The sequence below is a fragment of the Chanodichthys erythropterus genome, chromosome 7 (assembly GCF_024489055.1).
Source record: "Chanodichthys erythropterus isolate Z2021 chromosome 7, ASM2448905v1, whole genome shotgun sequence".
In the NCBI taxonomy this organism is placed as follows: Eukaryota; Metazoa; Chordata; class Actinopteri; order Cypriniformes; family Xenocyprididae; genus Chanodichthys; species Chanodichthys erythropterus.
In genome coordinates this window covers 26505826-26530901 of record NC_090227.1, presented here as the reverse complement: position 1 = coordinate 26530901, position 25076 = coordinate 26505826, and the positions used below count along the sequence as shown (strand labels likewise).

General features: G+C 41.1%; 1 protein-coding gene across 10 annotated transcripts in view; it reads left to right on the top strand.

Moving 5' to 3' along the window:
• shank3a (SH3 and multiple ankyrin repeat domains 3a) overlaps positions 1-22841 on the top strand; it is a 377964-nt gene extending 355123 nt beyond the window's left edge. For 5 of the 10 annotated variants that reach the window (XR_010895494.1, XR_010895496.1, XR_010895497.1 and 2 more), the window contains 9 exons: positions 992-1116; positions 1298-1433; positions 12189-12269; positions 14006-14130; positions 14497-14602; positions 14873-17363; positions 17756-18129; positions 19514-19554; positions 22135-22189. Coding sequence is in view for 3 of the 10 variants with exons in the window: in XM_067389993.1 (XP_067246094.1) it covers positions 992-1116; positions 1298-1433; positions 12189-12269; positions 14006-14130; positions 14497-14602; positions 14873-17363; positions 22135-22684 (3614 nt within the window). In the remaining 7 variants the exon portion in view is untranslated. Of the gene's footprint in view, positions 1-991; positions 1117-1297; positions 1434-12188; positions 12270-14005; positions 14131-14496; positions 14603-14872; positions 17364-17755; positions 18130-19513; positions 19555-22134 lie in introns of all 10 variants that reach the window. The other 5 variants (XR_010895498.1, XM_067389991.1, XR_010895495.1 and 2 more) reach the window with 5 other exon arrangements.
• The last annotated feature ends 2235 nt before the right edge of the window (positions 22842-25076 follow it).

The following is a 25076-nucleotide window of genomic DNA, read 5'->3' as shown; positions in this document are numbered from 1 at the left end:
AGCAAAATAGAGTTAAGTGAATGTTAACTTCATTACTTATAGAAATTACACAGTGTAAAGCAGTGACCCTCGTATTTGATTATGTAGCAAATATAGTGATTACTCAACAGCATTATTAGACAGTTTTGTTTGACAACATACTGTATATAGTTCAGCAGGGTTTGTGTGAGAGTTTATGAGCAAATGTGAGGAGTGTGTGTGTGTTAGTGCCCAATCTCTGGGGTGTCACCATCCTGGGTAGGAGTTATGAGTTCCTAATGCCATCTGTCACCCACATGGTGCATTAATATTTCTTACGAATATGGGTTTCAGCTGGTCTCTTTATTGATTCCATAATTCCTATACTATGACTATCTCAAAGATGAAGAGCAAAGCACTTACAGCTTTATTTAGACACATGTTTATTTTTACAGAAAAGGCACATTTAAAGGTGAATATATCATTTCTTAAAATTTTTAAATGTGTTTACCTATCCCAGCAGAGATATCTATAAGTAAGCCATTCATTAGCTATGTTTCCATCCAAAGTTATCTGCCATTCAGAGGTGGATGCCTGATGTTTGGGAATGTGATCATGTGAGACAGTTCTGGGAGGTAATTATACCAAACCATTTTGATGACAGACTTTGGCTCAGGCATTTCATAATGACCAAACCAACATTTAAGATGCTGTGCAAGAAATGGGCTGCTGGTTAGTCTAGTAATCCAATCACATCCACTGTTGGGGCAAAGACACGTGAGTTGCGCATCAAGGGATTTATTCAGTAAATGTGTTTCCATTGTAGCTTATGCGCATGTCTTCTTATCGGATAAAAAAGTATCTGCCTCAATTGAGCGCATTTTGTGCACATCTTGGTGTTTCCATCCAGCATTTTTTTATTTAATATCCCAAAATATGCATAAAATAGGTGAATGGAATCACTGCTATTGACTTCACAAAGAGTCTAAGCACCAGTATGTGATATTGCATATCGTTTTCTGTTTTTGTGTAGCGGAGACACCCATTGAAGAGTTTACACCCACACCTGCCTTTCCCGCACTGCAGTACCTGGAGTCTGTGGATGTTGAGGGTGTGGCCTGGAGGGCAGGGCTAAGAACTGGTGACTTCCTCATTGAGGTATAGCATTGATTTGTCCCCTGATATCACAGATCTTTCCATATATCCTTCATCATGTTTTACATCTTCAGCATATAAAATGCATTTATGTTTGCTGCAGCTGTTTAATGACCTTGAGTTTAGTCTGAGATGCTGTTAATGTGCAGAAACAGTTATCATTTGTTTGTGATTGGACTCTTAGGTGAATGGTGTAAACGTGGTAAAAGTGGGACACAAGCAGGTGGTGTCACTCATCCGGCAGGGAGGAAATAGCCTCCTGATGAAGGTGGTGTCAGTCACACGCAAGCCAGAGTCTGAGGAATCAGTCAGGAAGAAGGGTAAGGTGCTTGTTCACTTCCAACAAAACTGATTTATCGTAAATATTAAAATGTATGTAATATTAACAGGGTTTGCAGCTTATAAACAAGATGTGCATCTTAATATATTGCTTAAATGTAGTTGATATGTCCTCTTGTGTGCTTAACAGCGTGTCTCTCAAGAATAAGTCAGTCAGACAAAAATAGTGTAATATTGTACATGTGGTGTTGTAGTTGAGTTAGGGAATGTGCTGACTGCTGGTTTTGTTTGTTTATTGTGGGCGGGGCTACTGCAGTCAGACAGAAGGGCTCTTAAAGGCATGGGTTGCTAGGGAACCAGCCTTTGATACTCTGTACTGTATGTGATGATCAGACAGTGAGAGATCTCTCTCAGCAGGGCGAATCTAGTCTCCAACACGAGGAAAAGAAATTCTGCAAGAATGAATAAAGGAGCGAGTTTAATGATCACAGCCGATCGTGATAGTAATGACTGTGTTTGTCAGAAGAGAAAACTTTTGGAGCATTAACTAAATGACAGGGTTGTTTGTAACAAAAAATTGTGATGACTAAGCAGATTGAAGTGTCAAAGTGTTTTCTGTGCAGCTTTTCCACATACACGCATTTGTGCGTTCCTACACCCACTCAATGGATTAGCAGTTAAATGAGTCTACCGGTAGAGTTATTAGAACTGTAGCAAAACCTCGAAACCCAAAGAGGAAGTCTATTCAGTATCCATTGTAAACTATCCTCACTTTTATCTGCAACTCCCACACAATCCGAACCCTTCATTGACCTGTGTTTGGCTTTGGTGATGATGGAACAGCATAGGAAGTAAGTCGTTTAGCAGATGTTTATCCAGAGCCGCTCACAGTAAGCTTTGAATCTGGCTTGCTGATCCAAATAGTGCTGGTGCTTTAAAGAGGATGAATTTCTCCAAGAAAAGTGCCACTAAGTACCATCAAGCTAAAAGAAAAAAATAGGGGTAGAATAGGGGCTATTTTCACTTATTTACACCTAGTGAAAATAGCAGTATTTTCTCCAAAAGGGTGGGGGGTGGGGGGGGGGGGGTGTTTAAGTCTGATAAGCTTTGTAAATGCAGTATTACAGTATACGCCAATTAAACGCGCAGGTCTCCTCTCGTGCGTCCTACCCACTGTGTCGCCGGTTGAGGCAATAACTTTCGTTTCGCTTTTAGATATCTTTTATATAGATGCCATCAATGCTTTTAACTTTCTAGATGTCCTTACCGAAATCAAAACAAGCCATCAACCTGAGAGATCAGCCTCCTTACCTTAAAGTGTCAAATTTCTCGGTTTCTAAATAGACGGTTTGGCTTGATTGACAAACGCTAACGTTCGGCCACGATTTATATAACCTACCATCGACCTGTCCAAAAATGTTAGCACGCTGTGATCGATTGCTTGGAGATCGTGTGTGTTTCTCCGTTCGAGAGCGCATTTCCTGTTCACATCTGCGACAAAAGCTCACAGAAACGTGAAAATGGTCTCATTTGAAAGAAAATATCCTAAGCTAAAAGATGATATATTGTGACTGATTGAAGCAGCCCTTATCAAAAGTGCGGGGGTCGATTTCTGTCTTTTCAAAACTGCGGGGGTCCTGACCCCCCTGTCCCCCGTGCCAATGGCGTGCCTGTTTAGTATGTATGATTATATTCTTAAAAGTCATAAATGGATGCTGCTTTATTGGGATACTACTTGTACTTGACATTACGTCATCTACTCCTTACCCTAGACTCTTTATTCCCACTTTTAAATTTCATGTTTGGCACTTTATTTCCACTTTTTTTAACATTTTCTTAATTTTTATTTAAAGGGGACCTATTATGCAAATTCATTTTTATATGGTGTTTGAACATAGATGTGTGTCCACAATATGTATAAACAACCAGCCTATAATGGTAAAAATCCACCCACTCCTTTTTTTATAATCCCCATAAATCATAAACAGTCTCAAAATGCATGGTTCCAGATTTCCCCCTACTCTTACGTAAGAGTAGGGAAGCCCCGCCCATGACTGGTGACGATCACTGGTGTCAAAAGTATTCACATTCATTACTCAAGTAGAAGTATAGATACTAGGGTTTAAAAATACTTCTGTAGAAGTTGAAGTATCAACTCAAGCATTTTACTCAAGTAAAAGTATAAAAGTACTGGTTTCAAAACTACTTAAAGTATAAAAGTAAAAGTAATGTAGGGGAAAAAATGCCATTAAGGACAAAAGCTTAGGCCGCGCCACAGGGGCCTATTGTGTACTCCACCTCCTCAAAAAAACATTTTTCTAAAGGCCATAATGACCATAATGTTATATTAAAATGTTAATGTTGAAAAATTTGGGATGCACTAGGCTACCCGTTTCAGCCGCATATATGTCCATTGAAAATGAACGCATTTTAGTACAATGCAAATACATTAAAGCACCATATATGTGTACTACTGACCATTAACATGGGTTTCATGGAGTGGAAGATATCATGACTAGTTGCCTATAAGTATTCTAATGGTGCAAAAAGTCAAAATTCAGAGGCATTAATAACCTTTATTGGAATGTAAATGTACATCCAAGCTTAACTGCAGAAATTTGTGAGGGCAACGGACAAGAAAAATGCGGGTAGTTTTGGTGTACCCAGGGCAGGCTTAGTAACAATCAGGGCTTGACATTAACACCTGCCAGCTGTTTTCAGCTGTTTCAGTTCACACTGCACCAACAAACGCCAGCAAACTCTCTATTGGCATTTGTTGGATAGGTGTTGGCGTTGGTCGGAGTCTGTTTACCCGACTGAACATGTTTAAAGGTGCCATCGAATGTTTTTTTACAAGATGTAATATAAGTCTAAGGTGTCCCCTGAATGTGTCTGTGAAGTTTCAGCTCAAAATACTCAGATTTTTTTAAATTAATTTTTTTAACTACCTATTTTGTGGCATCATTAAATATGAGCCGATTTATGCTACTGCCCCTTTAATTCTCATGCTCTCTGCCCCCAAGCTTGCGCTTGCCTTAAACAGTACATAAACAAAGTTTACACCCTCAAATGGATCTTTACAAAGTGTTCGTCATGCATGCGGCATGTATGCGTCGGATTATGTGAGTATTGTATACTGTTATATTGTTTACATTCTGAATGAATTTGAGGCTGTGCTCCGTGGCTAACAGCTAATGCTACACTGTTGGAGAGATTTATAAAGAATGAAGTTGTGTTTATGAATTATACAGACTGCAAGTGTTTAAAAATTAAAATAACGACGGCTCTTGTCTCCGTGAATACAGTAAGAAACGATGGTAACTTTAACCACATTTAACAGTACATAAGCAACATGCTAACAAAACATTTAGAAATACAGTTTACAAATATCACTAAAAATATGATGTTATCATGAATCATGTCAGTTATTATTGTTCCATCTGCCATTTTTCACTGTTGTTCTTGCGCGCTTACCTAGTCTGATGGTTCGGTTGTGCTGCTCCAGACGTTAATGCCTGCCCTTGTCTAATGTCTTTCATAATGTTGGGAACATGGGCGGGCATATGCAAATATTGGGGCGTACACCCCGACTGTTATGTGACAGTGGGTGTTATGTTGAGCTTCGCCTGTTCTTCGGAGGTCTTTTAAACAAATGAGATTTATATAAGAAGGAGGAAACAATGGAGTTTGAGACTCACTGTATGTCATTTCCATGTAATTTTTGAATCTAGGGCACCTTTAATCGGCGTTTGTTTGGTCGTCTGAGCATCCAACAAACTCTGACGTAATCTGACCTGTTCACGAACCGTTGCCATGACGACGAGGCAAGCCCCCTTTAAAGACAGCTGTTTGATCGCGCCTGCGCCTCACGCGCACACAACAAAGCACTGGAAACGTGACATCGCAGCTTGTTCGTTATTAAAAATAAAATACAGTTTAAAAAAAAAACATATAAAAGGTACAATAGTCTGTAGTGCAATCCGTGCCATTCAGCAAGAGCACTGCTCCACTTCACTGAAAGAGAGAGGTATACCATGAGAGCAATGCAGGTTTACCTTAAGTTTCGTTTTAAATTAATTCGTTTTGGCTTGTTTAGTTACATGGTTGTATATGACTATGTGTCACATAAATAAAAGGGTCGCGCTTAAAAAAAAAAAAAAAAAAAAAAAAAGTTTAAAAACCGGTATACGATTTAAACGTCTCTCTATCGAACTAACATTACGTTACCTAGCTTAATTTGCAGAGGACGAAGAGAAAGCACCCGTTTGATAGCCTAAATGAGCCAGTAGTGTAGAAATAATAACTTATAAGAAATCATCTTTTTTGAGTAATGCCCCCAACACTGACTATTACTGCGTTCACGTCACCTCGTATTTACCGGAATCTTGACATGACAACACGTGACGTTATATTCGGAGCTGTTCACGTCCTTTTGGTCCTTGGACTAGGAATTATGCGTTTCCATGACACCACTATCAACACCTAAATGAATCTACAGCGGTCAGGTGGAACATGTGGGAGCTCTCAGAAAACTCCCAGCTTACAAGCTGTAATTACGATCTCTACGAGGACGTGAACGCTTTTTACAAGCTCGAATCTCGTAACTACAGGAATTACAAGGCCGCGTGAACGCACCTTTTATGCTGCGTTCCAATTCGCCTACTTATACTACACCCTAAAAGTATATACTCTTTCTGTGAACAAAAAGTACTTACTTTTGAGTGTGTAGTAAAAGAGTAGACAAGCTTTGGGACACACTAACACGTCATACAATCGCGTCTTTTCTCTCTGTCGCATCCAGTCACCGTAAACTGGCCTGTCAATCATCTTACATCCTCCACATTTCATTTAGTTAATTTCCTACCGTATCGGAGAGAAATACAGCATGTTGATCTGCAGTCGCAGGTCTTTCATGTGGAGAACTCTCCTCTTATTAATGCATAATGATGCATTTAAAAGTTAATGGCCATTCGGATCTTTATAAAAGTCCACATTGGTATTTGCAGATGAAAAATAACACGGGTAACATTAAATATATATTTTCTATCAGGTTAAACTGATTATTAGTCACTCAAATCTCTCAGCGTCAATCGCGTATATCCGCCATGTTTTGTAGTTTTTAACACTTTTTACTCGTGTTTGTAGTTCTGAACTGAATCCTCGTCCAATGCGCAATGGGTTGTGGGCAATATTAGCCTCTATAGTGTGCACGGATCCACACTTCGAAAATCTACCGGAAATAGTAGACCATCCGGGGACTTTTGGCATACTCTTTTCAACATACTATGCTTTGGGACACACTTATTTTAATCTCACATACTATTTAGGATGGATAGTATGGACATTGGAACGCAGGGTCAGTCCTCCTTGCTGGAGTGTGACGTGATTTGATGTGCAGGTGTGATGGATTACGTACAAACCAATAGGGTGTCAGAATGGTACGTTATATGTTTTATCTTCTCATCCAACCACAATCAAATTCACTCTATCCGGATGGCGCGATTTATCTGGATTTTTTTTTTTTTTTTTTTTTTTTTTTTAAAGCCGGAATGAAAACAAGCCGAAATGAAATAAGAGTAACGAGGCTATTTTTAAAATGTAAGGAGTAGAAAGTACAGATAATTGCGTGAAAATGTAAGGAGTAGAAGTAAAAAGTAAGCTGAAAAATAATTACTCCAGTAAAGTATAGATACCCGAAATTTCTACTTAAGTAAGGTAACGAAGTATTTGTACTTCGTTACTTGACACCTCTGGTGACGATCTGCCATATTAGCATAGATACAGCCCTGAGTGAACTGCAGCAGTCCGCCATTTCTGTTTACTCGCTGTAGCAGCTGGAGATGTGCAATGTCTGCATCAAAAAACATTACAAATGTTGTTATTGGATGTACCAACGAACATAAGAGTCTCCATAGACTCTCAGCATCTAAACCACTGAAGACACCGTGCTTGAATTTCAATTATGAAGGAAATGTGCCGAAGAAAGTAGGGTAAAGTTTTATATGTTTGCGCAAATCATTTTACACCAGACTTCTTCACAAACAAGGGTCAGTTCAACGCTGGATTGCACAAAAGATTAACATGACGGCACATGCTAATCGATGAGTTGAATCAACTCCGCAGCAACTACATAAATATATCCACTAACCATTCAGAAACATCCACTTGCATTCTAAAATTTGTAACTTCTTCTTGAGTCTCTCCATCAGTGTCTGACTCCGGTTTGAACTATATAAGGCTGAACACTGTTAGTGACGTTCATCATTTTGTCTGCATGAGATTCTTCAGCTTTTTTCTCACCTTATTGTAAAGTGTTACCAATATTTTTAATATTCTTTCATCATTTATGTCCATTCATTGAAAGACATCCATATGAATAATGGTGTTTCGGAAGCGCAAACGTACGTGCATCACGCGCAAGAACAAACCTTATAATTTTTAAGGGATTACTTAAGTTAAAAATATATACTTAAGGGAAATTCTTAGGGCTATGCTGTTTCACCTAAAGAAACCCTTAAGTAACACTTAACAGTTATTTCTGCAACACCCTTAAGTTTAAGGGAAACATAAGGGTGATCTTAAGGGAAAATTACACTTAAGGTGATCAATATACACTTCTTGTGAAAATGGGCATAATAGGTCCCCTTTACAATAAATGCTACTCTGAGCTGATATGCGATGGGAAAAGAGAAAAGAATGAGCTTGATAAAAAGTGGATTCAAACTCAGGTCAGCTGTGTCAAAAGCTAACGCTTTACTCTCCATGCAACTGATCCTGTTATCAGCTATATTTCTTTTGTAATTTTATCTGGATCAATCATACAATGGTGGGTGGAGATAGTGTAAAAAGCCTCTGCCAACAAGGTGGGCTATTTGCACTTGGTGTAAATACACACTCCGAAAAACCATAATTGAACTAGTTGACCTCACTAACCAACTAGTTGAATCTGTTGAATCTAGTTGATCCTGATCTATCACTAACTGTAAGGCACTTATTACAAATAAAATGTAAGTTATTGCATTCAATCTTTGTTTTTATAGACGCATCAGACAGTCTTGTTGTCTTTTAGCATCTCGCCCAGTGGGCATTGTGTTTACGATGCTTGTCTAGTTAAATTTGTTTATGTTTTTCTGTGCTTTGTCTGTTATGTTTTTTCTGTTTCCTGTTGCTCAAACAGTACATGGACTGCCTGAAAATAAATGTAAATGTTGCTTGAAATAAAACCATCTGCCAAATGCATAAAAAATGCAAAACTTCCATTTACAGACCATTTTAATTTATTATTAAAATTAAGTTGCTGGATTATCCACCAAGGAAAATGTAAGTATTTTTAACAAAGTTTATAGCTTATTAACTAAAATAATATAATAAAGTCTACAGTTAAATATATTGTTTAAATGTGTAAAGTGCAATAACTTCATTTATATGTATTTTATTTGGCAGATGCTTTTATCCAAAGCTGTGTACACTGCATTTAAGCTATAAAGTTTAGTTTATGCATTCCCTGGGAATTGAACTCATGACCTCTGCTGTAACAAAAGGGAGTGTGACAACGTAGTTGTAGATCCACATGCATGCTTTATTAACAAGAAGAGCGAAGTCGAACAGGCAGTAGGTCAATCACCAGCGAACTGCAACAGGCAGAGCAAGGCAAAAAGAGTATTCCATCAAAACACGTGCAATAGTCAAGGCAGGCAGCAACCGATCAAAAACAAGAAATCAGTCCAGGGTCAAAAAACACAGGCAAGGCAGAACAAGGAAACCAGGATAACACGGAATGCAAACATACGACTAAACAATACTGCAATGCAGCTTATAATGTGTCACTGATGGGAAACAGGTGTGAGTGTGTGATTAGTTCCTAGAGTCCATATAACAAAATTGAACACAGATCCAGAGCACATGTTACAGAGCCCCCCTCAAAGGAGTGGCTTCCAGACACTTCTAAACAGTCCAGGAGGGAGGTGGAGCATAGGTGGAACAGGGGGAGGGAAGGTGGGCCAGGACCGTGGAGTGAAAGAGGGCCTGGAGACTGTGGTGAAGCAGGGAGCCAGGAAGGAGCAAGTGGAGCATATGACCAGGGTGGATCAGGTAGAGCAGGCGGCCAGGGCGGAGCAGGCTGGGCAGGTAGCCAGGGTGACGCAGGCCAGGCAGATGACCAGGGCGGTGCAGGCTGTGCAGGAGGCCAGGGCAGAGCAGGTTGAGCAGGGGGTCTTGTAGACGGGCTTGAAGACCCCCACAGTGGAGCAGACGAACACCACAGCTGCACAGATGGGTTTGAAGACCCCCACGGCGGAACAGATGACCACCAAGGCAGCATAGACGAGCTTGAAGACCCCCACAGTGGAGCAGACAACCACCACAGTAGCACAGATGGGCTTGGAGGCCCCCACGGCAGAGCAGAAGACCACCACAGAGGAGCAAGCAGGGCTGAAGACCACCAGAGCGAAGCAGAAGACCACCACGGAGGAGCTAGAAGCCACGGCAGAGTAGGAGATGCCAGAGGAGCTGGAACATAAAACACAGACAGTTTGTTTGCGGCCCCAAGGGCCGGGACAGGGAGCTCACATAGTTCATAGATAGTCCTTAGAGCAGGGAACACAGTGACTTCATGAGCGGCCTCTTTGGCCGAAACAGGAACGGCAGAGATATCACACATGGCTTTTTTGGCCGTATCTGGGCAGACAGAAAGTTCACAAACTGCCTTTTTGGCTGTAGCTGGACAAGCAGACAGATCAAAGGCTGCTTTGTGGCCGGGACATGGCATGCAGAGAGTTCAAAGACAGCCTCAGTGGCCATTGCTGGAAAGGCAGAAAGTTCATAGACAGCCTTTGCAGCTGGATCGAGACAGGACAAGAGTTTACAGATGACCTCCGTGGCTGATTCATGACAGGACGAGAGTTCATTGGCTGAGAGTGGCTTTCCAGATCCGTCATGGAGAGCTTCAGCCTCGACTACACTGCTGTGGTGGTCATCTGCTCCGCCGTGGATATCTTCAGCCTCGACTACACTGCTGTGGTGGTCATCTGCTCCACCGTGGATATCTTCAGCCTCGACTACACTGCTGTGGTGGTCATCTGCTCCACCGTGGATATCTTCAGCCTCGACTACACTGCTGTGGTGGTCATCTGCTCCACCGTGGAGGTCTTCAGCCTCAACTACACTGCTGTGGTGGTCATCTTCTCCGCCGTGGAGGTCTTCAGCCCCGACTACACTGCTGTGGTGGTAATCTGTTCCGCTGTGGAGATCTTCAGCTCCTACTGCACTACTGTGGTGGTTAACTGCTCCTCCGTGGAGGTCTTTAGCTCCGACTCCACTGCCTGCTTCGTTCTGTCCATCTGCTCAGACTGAGCCGCCCTGGCCATCTGCCCAGCCTGAGCTGCCCTGGTCATCTGCACAGCCTGCCTCACCCTGGCCACCTACATTGCCTGCTCCGCAATGGTCACTTGCTTCATTCTGGCCACCTGACCAACTACCTGACCTGCTCTGCATTGGTCACATGCCCTGCCTCTGTCCCTTGGTCCTCTTCCTCTTCACCATCCCTCCTGCTGGTCAGCCTCTGCTCCATCTCCCACCTGGACTTTTGTGTGGCATATTCCCTGTTTGTGAACAAATTAGTTATTTTTTTGTTTTATGTCATTCTTTATAGTGTTTTGTAGTTGTTTTGTTGTCATGTTGATTAGGTTCCCCAGGTGTTTCAATTTACCACGCCCCCTTGTTATCTTGTTACGCTAGTCTCCCCTGTGTATATATAGTACTTGTTTCATTTGTGTTATGTGGTTTCCTTCCATGTCGTTGTTCTTAGTGTTTTCTATGTCTTTTATTAAACTTTTCCTGCATTCAGATCCACTGTTTTGCCTGCTCATTGACACTAGCGTGAGTTAGCATCATGCTTTACAGCTTGAAACAGAAATGGACTATCCCTACAGTCAGGGCGAAGTGATAGGTTATTTAAGCTTTTAAGACCAATCCTAAAATCTTATTGTCAATAAGAATGTTGTCATTTTGTCATGGTCACCTGCAAAGTTATTGCATAACTCTGTGCTATGCAAACTATCACACACTTATACACACTACTGATGAAGTAATAATGGAGTGTCTGTTGTTAGTTTTGTGGCTGTATCCTCCCACACACACATACAAACTCACACACACACAGATTCTCACAGTTTAAATGCACAAACCCAGGCCTTGCTCCTGCCAGAGTTGCCATGGTTACTACAATGCATGTTTGAAGTAAGTATTGCATTAGTGCCTTGGTATTTCTCTCCCCATCTCTCTCTCCAGAGCTCCACTCTGGTCTGCAAGGTTGTTAGCTGAAGGAGTGAGGAGTTTTACGCTGATGTTATTGAGACAACAGAAGTGTTGATTCTCCTGGAACTTCTTTTTATGCTGATTGGGAGCTTATAGCATGCTTAAGCTATAAAGCGTCATGTTTTGTTTCTAAGAGACAAAGAGAAACTCGACCACCCTTTGGTTTGTAAGAGAATGTATGTGAAATGAAGGATTTTGGGAGACAAGTATTTCTTTCTACCATCAGAGGGCAACCAAGGAAGGAAGTGGGTTTTCTGGATGCGTACGCACACAGGAGATGTCTGACCGTTGCATGATTCTATGTTGCTTGTCAGAGAGAGAAAGACGGCAGGAGAGAGTTTAATCGTGGTGCGGTGTGGTACATTGAGATCTTCGGATGAAGATGGTGAAAAAGCGCTGGCAGCTGCCGATGGGCAGCAGCCGTGAAGGCCCCACGCCACACCATCCCATCTTCTCATCTACTCCTTGCCTTTCCTCCACAGCGCCCCCGCCTCCAAAAAGAGCGCCCAGCACCACCCTTACCTTGAGGTCCAAAAGCATGACTGCTGAGCTCGAAGAGCTAGGTAAGACACCCTCAAACAAACACACACTAGATTTGTGAAGTTTAATATTTTTTCTACATTTCTTTCGATTTTTTTTTTTGTCTAAGCGTTAATATTTTTACCACCGGTTCTTTTTTGAAGGTGATGAATTAAAAGGGATTTTAGCATGCTAACAGTTTACTGGGTTTTAGCATGCTATAAACACAAAAAACTCTCTCAAGGAAGTAACATCTCTAAATTCATCCCAGTGAAAGCCAACAAAACACTGCTTCTGTAACAAATCCACAGCCTTCAACAATAACTTTTAAAGAAATGACTGTCGTATTGCTGCTGTTATTATGCATATTATTTCTGTGCAGTAAAAGGTTATCGTTATTTTAACATGTATATTTGTTGAATATCTCTCATTTATCCTATTGAAGTAATGCACGTTCTTGGATTCAACATGCACAGTCTTCTTTATAATCAACTAGTCATTCAGATTATGAAATGGTTGATTATGAAAATAGGTGGTTTTACACATGCACACACTTGGATGCAACATTTTCTGCCTATCTGTCTCTTTCTCCCTGTTGCTCTTTCTTGTTTATTTATTAACTGTGTCATCTCCCTCCTGCAGCCATTTGAGCTGTTCAAAACATCAGCTGTCTTTCTCTCTCAATCTGTGCTCTGAATTTACTGAGTTCATTACACACATTCACACTCATGTTCACACCGAAACACATATCGACAGACATTTGCTGCTGTGAGACTTTAATGGAGAAGTGTTCTGTACATTTATTTCATGCTCAGCCTCTGCAAGGAGGAGAAGAGGGGGTGAGTTACACATCGATGTTTTTAGAAACCGACAAAATCACAGCATTATTCAAAATGTGTATGCAACCATCTTCACCTTACTCACACTGGAATATGCTTTATTTAGCTCTGTTCCAAAACCTAGTGAGCTGCCTACCTATAGCCAGCATTTTTGGGCGTTTTCAACACGAAGGCAGCAAAATTATGCTGTCTTTTAAAATACCTGGTTTTGGATGTCCCAGAATAAATTGAAAATGCTCAAATATTAAAATTAACATTCTATATTAACTTGTTTTAAAGTAATTGAATAAATATTGAATAAGCTTAATAAATATAAGTATCATTAAATTATAAATTATTTGATAAATGAAAAATTATATAATGATATTTTTCATGCTTATTTGAATATCACACTCTTAGGGTAGCAACATGTGCCAATGCTAAACTCTATGGAAATGGATTGTGAGTTTCGCCTTTCATATGCTTCACGTGAGGACTGCTATTTGTGTGGCATGTGGAGTGTTCCAAATTAGTCACTTATGAGGTTCTATTTCAGTTAGGATTCTACCTTAGGGACCATTCACACAGGATGTATTCTCTCTCCATCTGTGTTGTTGTTTTTTTAATTGTTTTTCTTTGTAAACATACTTTGCTAAAACTTCAAAAAAAACAAAAGAGTGCATCCTGTGTGAATGGCACTGCTCAAGTACAGTATACAGCAGGCAGATCTATAGGTTGGAACTGAGCTAGTGTGTCATACAACACCTTTTGCCATAAGTTAGGAGCAATGATGCATTGTGTTAATTCACTTTTGTGTCATTAAGCATTTCCATTTCATATTTACTTTGTCATTATTTTATTTCAAAGCTTGTGATCGGATGTGATTCATATTACACCTTTTTGAGTACTATTTGTGTGCATGTGTGTAATGAACTTGGTTTTGTATGTGTGTTTGTTAACAGAAAGGCTAGATGAGATTTTGGCCTCTCAGGAGACAGTACTGAGGCCAAAGGTAGAAGCAGACTACAGAGCAGCCACGGTGAAGCAACGTCCTACCAGTCGCCGAATGACACCAGCAGAAATCAGTGTAAGATACAGTATGTGCATGCAAACAAAAATTATCAGAAAGTGTCTCATTTCAGCTGTATTGACCAGATATGTTGTCTGTATGCAGTGGAGTTCCAAAGTTTTACTCAAAATGTTTGTTTTATTTTACATTTTTCAAATTGAGAACCAAATTGCAAATTCAATGCTGGTCTAATGTACCAGCACAGTTTTACTATATAAAAGCATCCAAAACCAACATGCTGTATGCTTGCTGGTACTTCACTGGTTCTCAAGCAGGGTTAAAGCCTCTTACAATAACAACAGCAAGCAGAAATACTCTGTTGATAATATGACATAATTTTTTGCTTTACCTTTTGGCATAAATGTTTTCTCTGTTTTTGTGCAGTCTCTTTTTGAGCGGCAAGGACTTGCTCTTCATGGTGCTCTTCACCCAGCATTGGAAAAAGCCCACATGCAGCTGCCGAAAAGCATGGCTAGGACAAAGTCTTTTGGTAATCCTTAACAAATCTTTTTCTTTCTTTCTTTTGATACAATATTAAAGTGTTACACTTTGTTCTGGTTTCTTTTATCTATCTGTATTTTGATCCACAAATCTGAATGACTGAAGTAATGTTACAGTTACGGACAAACAGTAACATTAAAGGAAAGAGCAAAGACCAAATGTGCACAATATTGCACACTTGTTCATCATCCAAGCTCAGACAAAACCCAAAATACATTTTTATAGATTTATCTGTCTGTCTGTCTGTCTGTCTGTGCAGGAGCAACCGAAGAGGATCGACTATCTGCCCTGGCAGCGGAACACAGGTTTCCACGGAGCTCCTCCATGACAGACAGCCTGAGAGACAGCCATAGTATTCCTCCACCTCCCCAAACGGCTCCCCCACCTCCCCCGTCGCTTTACTATCTAGATACTGGACCACCTCCTTCGTTCTGCCCGCCCCCTCCCCCTGGCCGCATTCATGAACCCAGCCGCATTCATGACCCCAGCCGTTCCAGTTTTAAACCAGGCTCTGAGCCGAGACTGCATGCTTTGCCACAGACAATGTCCGCTGAGCTTTTTGAGCCACCTCGCCATGCCTCCCACATGGATCGGCAGAAGAAAGCCCGCTCCATGATCATTCTGCAAGACTCCTCCCACCTCCCCGTGGAGCCTACTGACATCCCCAGGCCAGGTGCTGTCTCAACTCCACCGGAGAGGATCAAACGGAAAGGTCGAGTCATCGATAACCCCTACGCCAATGTGGGACAGTTCAGCGTAGGCCTGTTTGCGCCGCCTCCCAGCAAGCCACAGCGGAGGAAGAGCCCACTTGTAAAGCAACTGCAGGTGGAAGATGCTCAGGAGAGAGCCTCACTAGCACTGGCATCCATCCATGCGAGAGAGCACTCTCCCTCTGGGCGCCTAGCTGCCCACCACACCAGCAGGGCTGATTTCTATCAGCAGCAGCAGCAGCTGTTGAAGGAACGCAGTCAAGCTCAAGCTGAGGGAATGTTGCAAGGAAAAGGACCTTTTGCTGCCGCAATTGCTGATGCTGTGAAAGACCGGGAACGTCGTCTGGAGGAGAGGCGGAAATCCACAGTCTTCCTATCAGTGGGCACTATGGAGGGCAGTTCAGCACCACCCCCAGAGGCCCCCTCACTCACACCATCACGTTCTGTCGATGAACGAATGCTCACACGTGAACTTGGTCAGTTGCCTCCTCCCGCCTTGGCATTGCGTCCCTCTCCTGGGGGCACCACCTTCATTCACCCACTGACGGGCAAGCCCCTGGACCCCAACTCTCCATTGGCACTTGCGCTGGCCGCAAGGGAACGAGCATTAACCTCCCAGAGTCAGTCCCCTTCAAGCAGCCCTGAGCCCAGAACTAAACATGAAGCTGCTGGAGGGGTGCTGTATATGGAGACCCAGACCAAAGAGGCTGAGCGGTCAGAGGGTGAGGGGGAGTTTGCCTCACCTCCCTTTTCCCCTGCGGCAAAAAGAATTTACGAGACCTCTGCCCCCACCAGCAAAATTCAGTGGGGAAGTCCCATATCCACCAGGAAAGAGTTAGAAGCGAGGACAGAAAGGAAGGAGGAGAGGAAAATTGAGGACAAGAAGAGTATGATCATCAGCATCATGGACACATCTCAGCAGAAAACTGCTGGGCTTATCATGGTTCATGCAACGAGTAATGGGCAGGCCGTGGGGCCCAGCCCAGAGCACAGTGTCCCCTCTCCTAAGGGGGCTTTGTCAGAGAGCCCAAAACCCATGCTGGCTGAAATAAAACGCGCCAAGTCCCCTGGTCCCGACACTCCTTCGATATCAACCCCACCTTCAGCTACAGCTCCAGCTTCCCAGCCATCTCCCGGCCCAGCCTCAGATAAAACTCTGGCTCAGGGTAGTTCTGAGGAGGATGTTGATCCCTACACGGTCACCTTGCCACCTGCCATGCTGTCCTCCAGTGATGAGGAGACGCGAGAGGAGCTCCGTAAAATTGGTGTGGTTCCTCCACCGGATGAATTTGCCAATGGCCTTCTTGGAAAGACACCTGAAACTGCAGTACCTCCTGTTCCTACGTTGGTGCAGACAACTCCTTCTGCCCTACCCTCAGCTCCACCCCCACCCCCTGCCCCTCCAGCAGCGGTCATCGCAGCAGCACAGGTCCCTGCTAGCAGTGGCCTGCAAGCAGCCTCAGGGAAGCCATCTGAGTCCCACCTGGGCCCAGAGTCTGCTGCTGACTCCGGAGTGGAAGAGGTAGACACTCGTAGCTCCAGCGATCACCACCTGGAGACCACGAGCACCATCTCCACTGTCTCCAGCATGTCTACACTGTCCTCGGAAAGCGGCGAGCCCACGGACACCTACACCACCCACGCAGATGGCCAGACGTTCATTCTTGATAAGCCGCCAGTGCCTCCAAAGCCAAAGCTCAAGTCCCAGCTCAGCAAGGGCCCGGTGACATTCAGGGACCCCCTGCTTAAGCAGTCATCTGATAGCGAACTGCTCTCACAGCAGCATGCTGCTGCGCTGGCTGCTGCTGCGGGAGCCTCAGGCCCGGCCAGACCCCGCTACCTCTTCCAGAGACGCTCCAAGTTGTGGGGGGACCCTGTGGAACCCCGTCCGCTTTCGGGGACAGAGGAAGGCAAGCCCACTGTGATCAGTGAGCTCAGCTCACGGCTGCAGCAGCTGAACAAGGACACACGCTCACTTGGGGAAGAGCCACTTGGAGCTTCACTTGACCCTGGAAGGAAATCGCCCGTGATTGGTGCAAGGTAAGGCGTGAATTCTGCAGAAGAACAAAAGCAAATCAATTTTGCAACTGAAACAAAACACCCATGAAAAGAATTTCCACACATTTTCTAAAGCAACATAGTAAAGAAAAAAAAGAAGTTTAAATTGCAAATGCAAGTTTCCTATTGCCATTTTCTTAAATGGCAGTGAGAACATCTACCTTGTGCAGTTCCTTTCCCAAATCTGAATAACAATGTTTAATTTAAACTCACAGTTTGTATTTAGTAATATGAAAAAAAGAACATAAACAAGATATATTAAACATCCTCATAAAAATGACATGCCACAAAGCATGCCAAAATCCAGGACCTTAAAAATTCGTACTTATTTAGAAATATTAAGTGTTAATGTTTAACATGCTTTCTTCATTGAGACGTTTGGAGCCCCAGAACTATCTCAGCATTCGACAACCACTGGTAAGTAACGTAGAACAGCCTCAGGCTGATCTCAAAGCTCTACCATACAACCCGTATACAATAGTTAGATTGATATATTGTAGACATTTCTGTAGATCCATAAATACACATAACTAGAGCTACAGGGACAGTTTGTGTTAAAACTATTAATTCGAATAAAGTTGTTTCATATAAGCGCTCAAAGGGCAATGCTTTTTCTGTCTTGATTTTTTTTAAAGCACCAGCTTTGTAATATTTTGCTTATATCCTCAAATACAGCTGAAGTCCTTTATATCCCAACAGATGTGACAAGGACATGGAAGACAGTAAACCTTAGCTTTTAGCCACTAGGGTAAATCAAATGTCATTCCTTTTATTTTCTATTCTTTAACAATCCACTAATCCCATACTCAATCACTTTTGCTGACATTGCTCTTGGTTTTATTAATAACTTCTGCAGGTTCTTGTGTTCCCTTGTCCACCCTGGCAAATCAACCAAAATGTCTGTCCCTTGACAGAAATCTCAAGTCTTCTTAGTGCTTAGATTTGCTATGACACCTTCTTCAGTGTACAATACATGATACAAGTCAAATTGTCAATGACATGCAGCAGGGTGACTACACTGAGATAAATTGGATTTTAACCATGAAGTGCTTCTTTAAGTCCCTCTGTCTTTTGCCATTTGGGTGTTCACAAGGTAACAGATGGCCTAAGGGCATGCACCATCTCAGGCTTTGACCTTTCACCTTCCAAACTCTGACACATCTAACTCAGTGAGCTTTTCCCTGTGGCCTGCTTCTCTATGGCACTGTGCTAGCAGTATGTATGTGGGTCCATGTGTGACTGATGTTTTTGCAACATCCTACAATTTGAATGTGTTGTTTGACCCATGTTACTCACAGTAGTGTTTTGAGATACGTTACTCCTTAAAACCCATGTTTGTCTAACCCATGTGTTAAGAAAATGCTATTTTTATTCATAAACCAAATTAGATTGTAATAAATTAAATTGTTTAATTACACCAGCTGATTGTTGTCATTTCTCATCAGATAATCCAACATAAAACCAACATAATCAGAGTGTCATCATAATAATAATCTCTCATTCCTCTCAGTCTGCATAGTCAGCATAGGCAAAACATTTCTTTTTCTTTCCCATCATTCACACATGCTTTCCAAGCTTACTGTGCTCGCTGAGTGTTTCATTTCTGTTGTTTTCTGACACTTTAATCATGCTAACACAGTGACCGCTCCGGCTTCTTCTTAGAAAAATGGTTGCTCATGTAGTTTTATACATTATTTTTCATACATATTTGTTCATTTTGATATTTTGCTTTCATTTGACCAGAACGGCACCTTACCCCAGACACGAGATGTATTCAAAGAAATAAATTAATTTCACATCATCATCTGAAAAAGTCAGTCATTATTGCTAATGTGTGTATATGTGCATCTTCTACTATTGAAAGCTGACGTCTGGGGATAGCTGCGCTCTGGTCTGTGTCACTACGCATTTGGTTTGCATTCGATTGACATTGTTGAGGATGTGAAGTGTGTGGTGTTTGTTTTTTGTTCTGTCATGGACTGATGCTAACCGACCGCTCTCTCTCTCTCATTGCCCCCCTCTCTTTCTCTCTCTCTCTCTCTTTCTCCATCTCCCCCCCTCTCTCTCTCCCCCCTTTCTGTCTCTTTATTTCTCTCACTCTCTCTCTTTGCATGCTACGCTGCTCTGTCTAGAGCTGAATCTGAGGCTAAGCCCAGAAGAGCCGGGCACCTGTGTAAGTGCGCATGAATCATCTCATCTCTTTTTTTCTGTCTGTTTTCACACCTCTAAGTCAAGCCCTGATCATCATCCACCCTTCCTCATCTACTGACCCGCCTTATGCTAATTTGGCTAGGCCCCTCTCAGCAGTTTTTCCATGTTTCTTATTGGCTGCTTAATTGTCCTCAATCATCAAGTTACACAGGCAAAAGGATTAGATCAATGCAAGTATAGGACATTTGTTTTTCTTTAGATTTTCCATAGGATGCTTCTACAGATATGATAGATTATGATCAGAGCTTGCATCCATATTGCTAAATATCTTCTGTTCTCTTCACATAAATATAGCTAATTTGGCTAGCCACGTAAAAAATCTAAATATAAATTCTATATTATCCTATAATACTATATATGTTGGATATTTTAGAGAAAAAAAAAAATTATATATATATATATATATATAATATATATATATATATGCATTTCAAAAATAACATAATTTGTAATTTGAAGGTTGAGATGTTATGTGCCTCTACATCTGTCTGCTGTCATCTTCTATTATTTCTTATGTGGTGCATGTTTGGTTGTGCTTCCAGTGTTCTGCTGTATAGTGCTCATAAATTCTGTGTAAATCTATCCACATTATACATTTCATTCAAACCCACGTAACACCCCAGTCATTGCCACTGATTGTTTACTGAGTAGTTATGTCTGATTTTCACTTCAGTGCTCACAGAGGCAGGTTTTAAAGGGTTAGTTCACCCAAATATGAAAATTCTGTCATTTATTACTCACCCTCACGTCGTTCCACATCCGTAAGATCTTTGTTCATCTTTGGAACACAATTTTAGATCTTTTTGATGAAGTCTGAAAGGTTTCTGTCCCTCCATAGAAATCCAACGCAACCACCACTCCATGTTCTAGAAAAGTAGGAAAAAGACATTATTAAAGTACTCCATGTGACTCCAGTGGCTTAAACTCAATTTTATGAAGTGACATGATTGCTTTGTTTGTGCAACAAAACAAAAATTTACCACTTTATTAACAAAATAATATTATACAAAGCATGTTCATGCAACAATGCCAGCTCTCACGTGAACACAAAACGCATGCGTCATGATGCTTTTGCGAACACTCGCGCATGCGCGTTGAGTTTACACAGGAGTCTGAACACAACACACATGCGTCATGAAGCTCTCATGAACGTGCGTTGCAGATCAATATTTTTGTAAGGAAAGTGGTGACTTATGTTTTTTTGCACAAAGCACTCGCGTCGCTTCATAAAATTGAGTTTAAGTCTTTTTCTAGTACAGTAGTTGCGTTGGATCTCTATGATGAGACAGAAACCTCTCAGACTTTATCAAAAAGATCTTAATTTGTGTTCCGAAGATGAATGAAGGTCTTACGGATGTGGAACGACATGAGGGTGAGTCATTAATGACTTAATTTTAATTTTTGGGTGAACTAACCCTTTAAGTGGAAAGAGAGTTTCTCTTGCCTAGTTACAGTTATACCATGCAGAACTAAATAAAAAAAAAGTTAGTTGACACTTCAACTAGAAGATGATACACACTTAATGCTTAATGAATGATTTTAGTGTCAGCAACTGAAATTAAAATTAAAATTTATTGTGTATATGCATTTGGTCAACTATGTGTTTAGTTTATGTTTCTGTTTAACTATATTTAACTAGAAAATGTTAATCATCTTAAATTATTTAAAATAAGCTTAATTTTTGGTCTAATTTTCCACTTAAAACATCTAAAAATCATTTTAAAAAATTACCTGAGATGCAGCATGCCATAAGATATTGTGTATTATAGTGTATTATGTCTTACTGCACTTGATATTTTGCTAAAATTTTACAATAAGGTCCCATTAGTTAAATTTGGTCAATGCATTAACACTAACAATGACCAATATATTTGTTAAAGTATTTATTAATCTTTGTTAATGTTACTAAATAAAAAATACATTAGTAATGTTAGTAATAATTAGCAGTAGTAATGTATTAGTAGATTAATAAATGCTATAGAAACATTTATCATTGTTTGTTCATGTTAAAGAATGAAATTAACTCATTTTAACAAATGAAACATTATTGTAAATTGTTACTGCTATTTTTAAATAATTTCACTGGATAATAAGTCAAAAAAGACATTAAAACAGTGTAAATAGGGTGCATTTTGGAAAGGAAACATTTGAAATTTTAGTTGTATAACATGAATATAAATTCTAAAAACAAAAACTCTTTATAAACTCTAAAAACTCTAAAATTCAAGATTCAGGAATTCAGATTTGATTTCACTCTGTATAAACTTGATCATCCTTGATCTTATGATGTATTCTCTCTACGTTTGCTCCACGGGTCTGTAACACCTTTGCACTTCTACTGTTACAGCTTAAACACATTAATGAAGCATCTCACTAACACTAGTTTAATGCCTTTGCCACATCTAACTCAAATCGTAGAGTCCTAACATAGCTGATGCTGTTAAGTAAACTGGGTGAGAAAGAGCCACTGAATCTCATACCTGCTGTTCCTTTCATCCTCTCTTCCCCTTCCTTTTCTCTTTTCTCTGTTCCCTACTTTTAGACTCTTCAGTAGTCTGGGGGAGCTCCATACTATCTCTCAGAGAGGCTACGGCACCACCTACACCATCAGACCAGGCAGCCGCTACCCAGTGACCCGGAGGACGCCCAGCCCCGGTTCCCCGGACCGCTCGGATCCTCTGGGACCCATCCGGGGCTTTGGTCTGGCCACTTCCCCCATCACACCCCCCACCATCCTTAAGTCGTCTAGCCTCAGTCTCCCTCACGAACCGAAAGAAGTGCGTTTCGTCATGAGGAGCTCCAGTGCACGCAGTCGCTCTCCCTCTCCCGCCCCCTCGCCAGGCATGCCCTCCCCCCTGCTCGCACTTCGGCCGTTCCACCAGAAGCCCCTCCACCTGTGGAACAAGTATGACGTGGGTGACTGGCTGGCCAGCATAAACCTGGCTGAACACCGGGAGCGATTCCAAGAGCATGAGATCGAGGGCTCCCATCTGCCCGCTCTGACCAAGGAGGACTTCGCTGAGCTGGGCGTGACGCGCGTCGGTCATCGCATGAACATTGAGCGCGCTCTTAAACTGCTGCTGGAGAGTTGACCATGCGCCTCCCTCTGCCTGTAGCTAGTCTTGACACATTTTTATTTTTTTGATTTTCATTTTTCTTGTGATTCTTCAGCTTTAAAGCGAAAGTGTGTCATTTTGATGTTAAAGGGATAGTTCACCCAAAAATGAAAATCCTGCCATCATTTACTCCCTCTCAAGTTGTTCCAAACCTGTATATATTTCTTTGTTCTGCTGAACACAAAGAAAGATATTTGGGAGAATGTTTGTAACCAAGCAGATCCCGCCCCCCATCGACTATGTAATAATATGGGGAGATTTGCTTGGTTACAAACATTCTTCCAAATATCTTTCTTTGTGTATGGCAGAGCAAAAAAAAAAATTATACAGGTTTTGAACAACTTGAGGAGGGAGTAAATTATGACAAAATGTTAATTTTTGGGGTGAACTATGCCTTTAAAATACATTCTCCTTTCCCAGCTTAATATTATATCCTCAAAATATTGCTCTGTTCATTTGAGCATCCCAACCAATCTGACACACCAACATTGGCAGTGTTTGTACAACCAATGTCACATTTGGAAACAATTTGAATGCAATTATTTTTGCAGTTTCTGATTGGTGCAAAAATGACACACTTCAGCTTTAAATAATCTCACTATTTCCTAAATCTATCATTGGTGGAGTGGGTGTTTGCTCCATGCCATTTTTGTAGCACTATCCTAAGCCCCTCCCACATCACTGCCAGCATCCAATCACATGGGTGCGCTGTGAGTTTGGGAGGGGCTGCAATCGAATTGGCTTTGTTCACAGTGCACACATATCCGATCTTTAGGACTGACTGACTGAAATCAGACACACTTTTCAGGCACACTCTAAAAAAATAACTAAAAAGATTTACACAGTAAAACACCGTTTTCCATTGAAACAGTAATATGCCATAAAATATTTGTCGATTTCGAGAAAGCAACCTATAAGATATTTTCTCGAAAACAACAAATATTACCCAGAATGTATTGTTTTTACAGTATATTACAATGCATTCTGGGTAATTTTATTTGTCATTTTTCATGAAAGTAGCCTATAGGCCTCTTTTCGACAAATATTACCCAGAATGCATTGTTTTTATATGGTATATTACTGTTTCAATGGAAAATGGTATTTTACTGTGTATATTTGTTTCAGTTTTTTACAGTTATTTTTTAAACTGAAAGTGCTGCCTCTGCACATGTTAGTCATGGATTCTTTGCCATGGTGCTGAACTCATGAGTCATTGAAGTATATATACATTATATATATATATATATGCATTTTTGCAACTTCTGAAATCACTCAGTTGTTCACTCATTTACTATTCACTATATAGTTGACGAAACTGCTGTCCAAACTACAAAAATACACCAAAACTTGTGTTTGTCTGAACAAAGCCCATGCAGAACATCTCATCATTGATTCTTCGGTTTTATTAGCATGATAAACACCCACTAATCCCATAGTCCCAAAGCCATTTTTCCCCACTTTACTATCTGCTACTTAACACTGCATCATTAATCCAGAAAAAAGGAGGGATGCTGTTGAGAAAAGGAAGTTCAGTTGCCTTTCAGAGTATTTTTTTAGAAATGGATGAGCAGACTGGGCGTGGCCGGATCCTCTCTATCTACCGCCTGCCCCCTTCTGGCTGAGGGACGTACTACACTCGGAGAATGTTTAACCAATACTAGTGGCTTTTTTTTCATAATCAGACTCTTACTTTGGGTTTCCAAAGGAAATATGACATTAGATAGAATATCTCAATGTATTTAAATAGCTTTGAAAATGGAGAGGGACAGCAAACAAGATGGACCGTGCAAAACTGCACCTGTCTCTCTCCCTAGATGATTTATTCCACCAATAATTTACTCATTTTTACCAATTATATACATATATATTTGACAGAAAAAAGTATATAGATATATGAATATAACATTTTTGTCATAAATATAAAACTTATATATGATATTATATATATAAAGACAAAAAACACTCTTGAAAATGATTTTTTTGATGGTTATCCTTTTATGATGGACTGTAGCATGAAACGTTACATCACCATATGGAATGACGGTTGACTGGTTTGTATGATTTGCATTGTACCACCCCCTTTTTTGCTTTTGTTTGTTATAGTTTTACAGAACCTGGTCTTCCATCTTTAATTGAACATCCCACAGTGGGGTGTAACGGTGTGTGTTCACGTTTGAGCCCTTCACACAGACTACTTTTGTTATTTTTCGTTTGTAATTTTTCACATAAAACAAAACAAAAAAAGGGTTCCCAATACAGTTACACGTTTCATGCACACAACCACACTAGTTTCTTATCCAAATATGACTTTGCTAAATCAAAAGTCTTCTTAATCTGGTAATAAGAAATTCTGAATAAGAAACTCTGC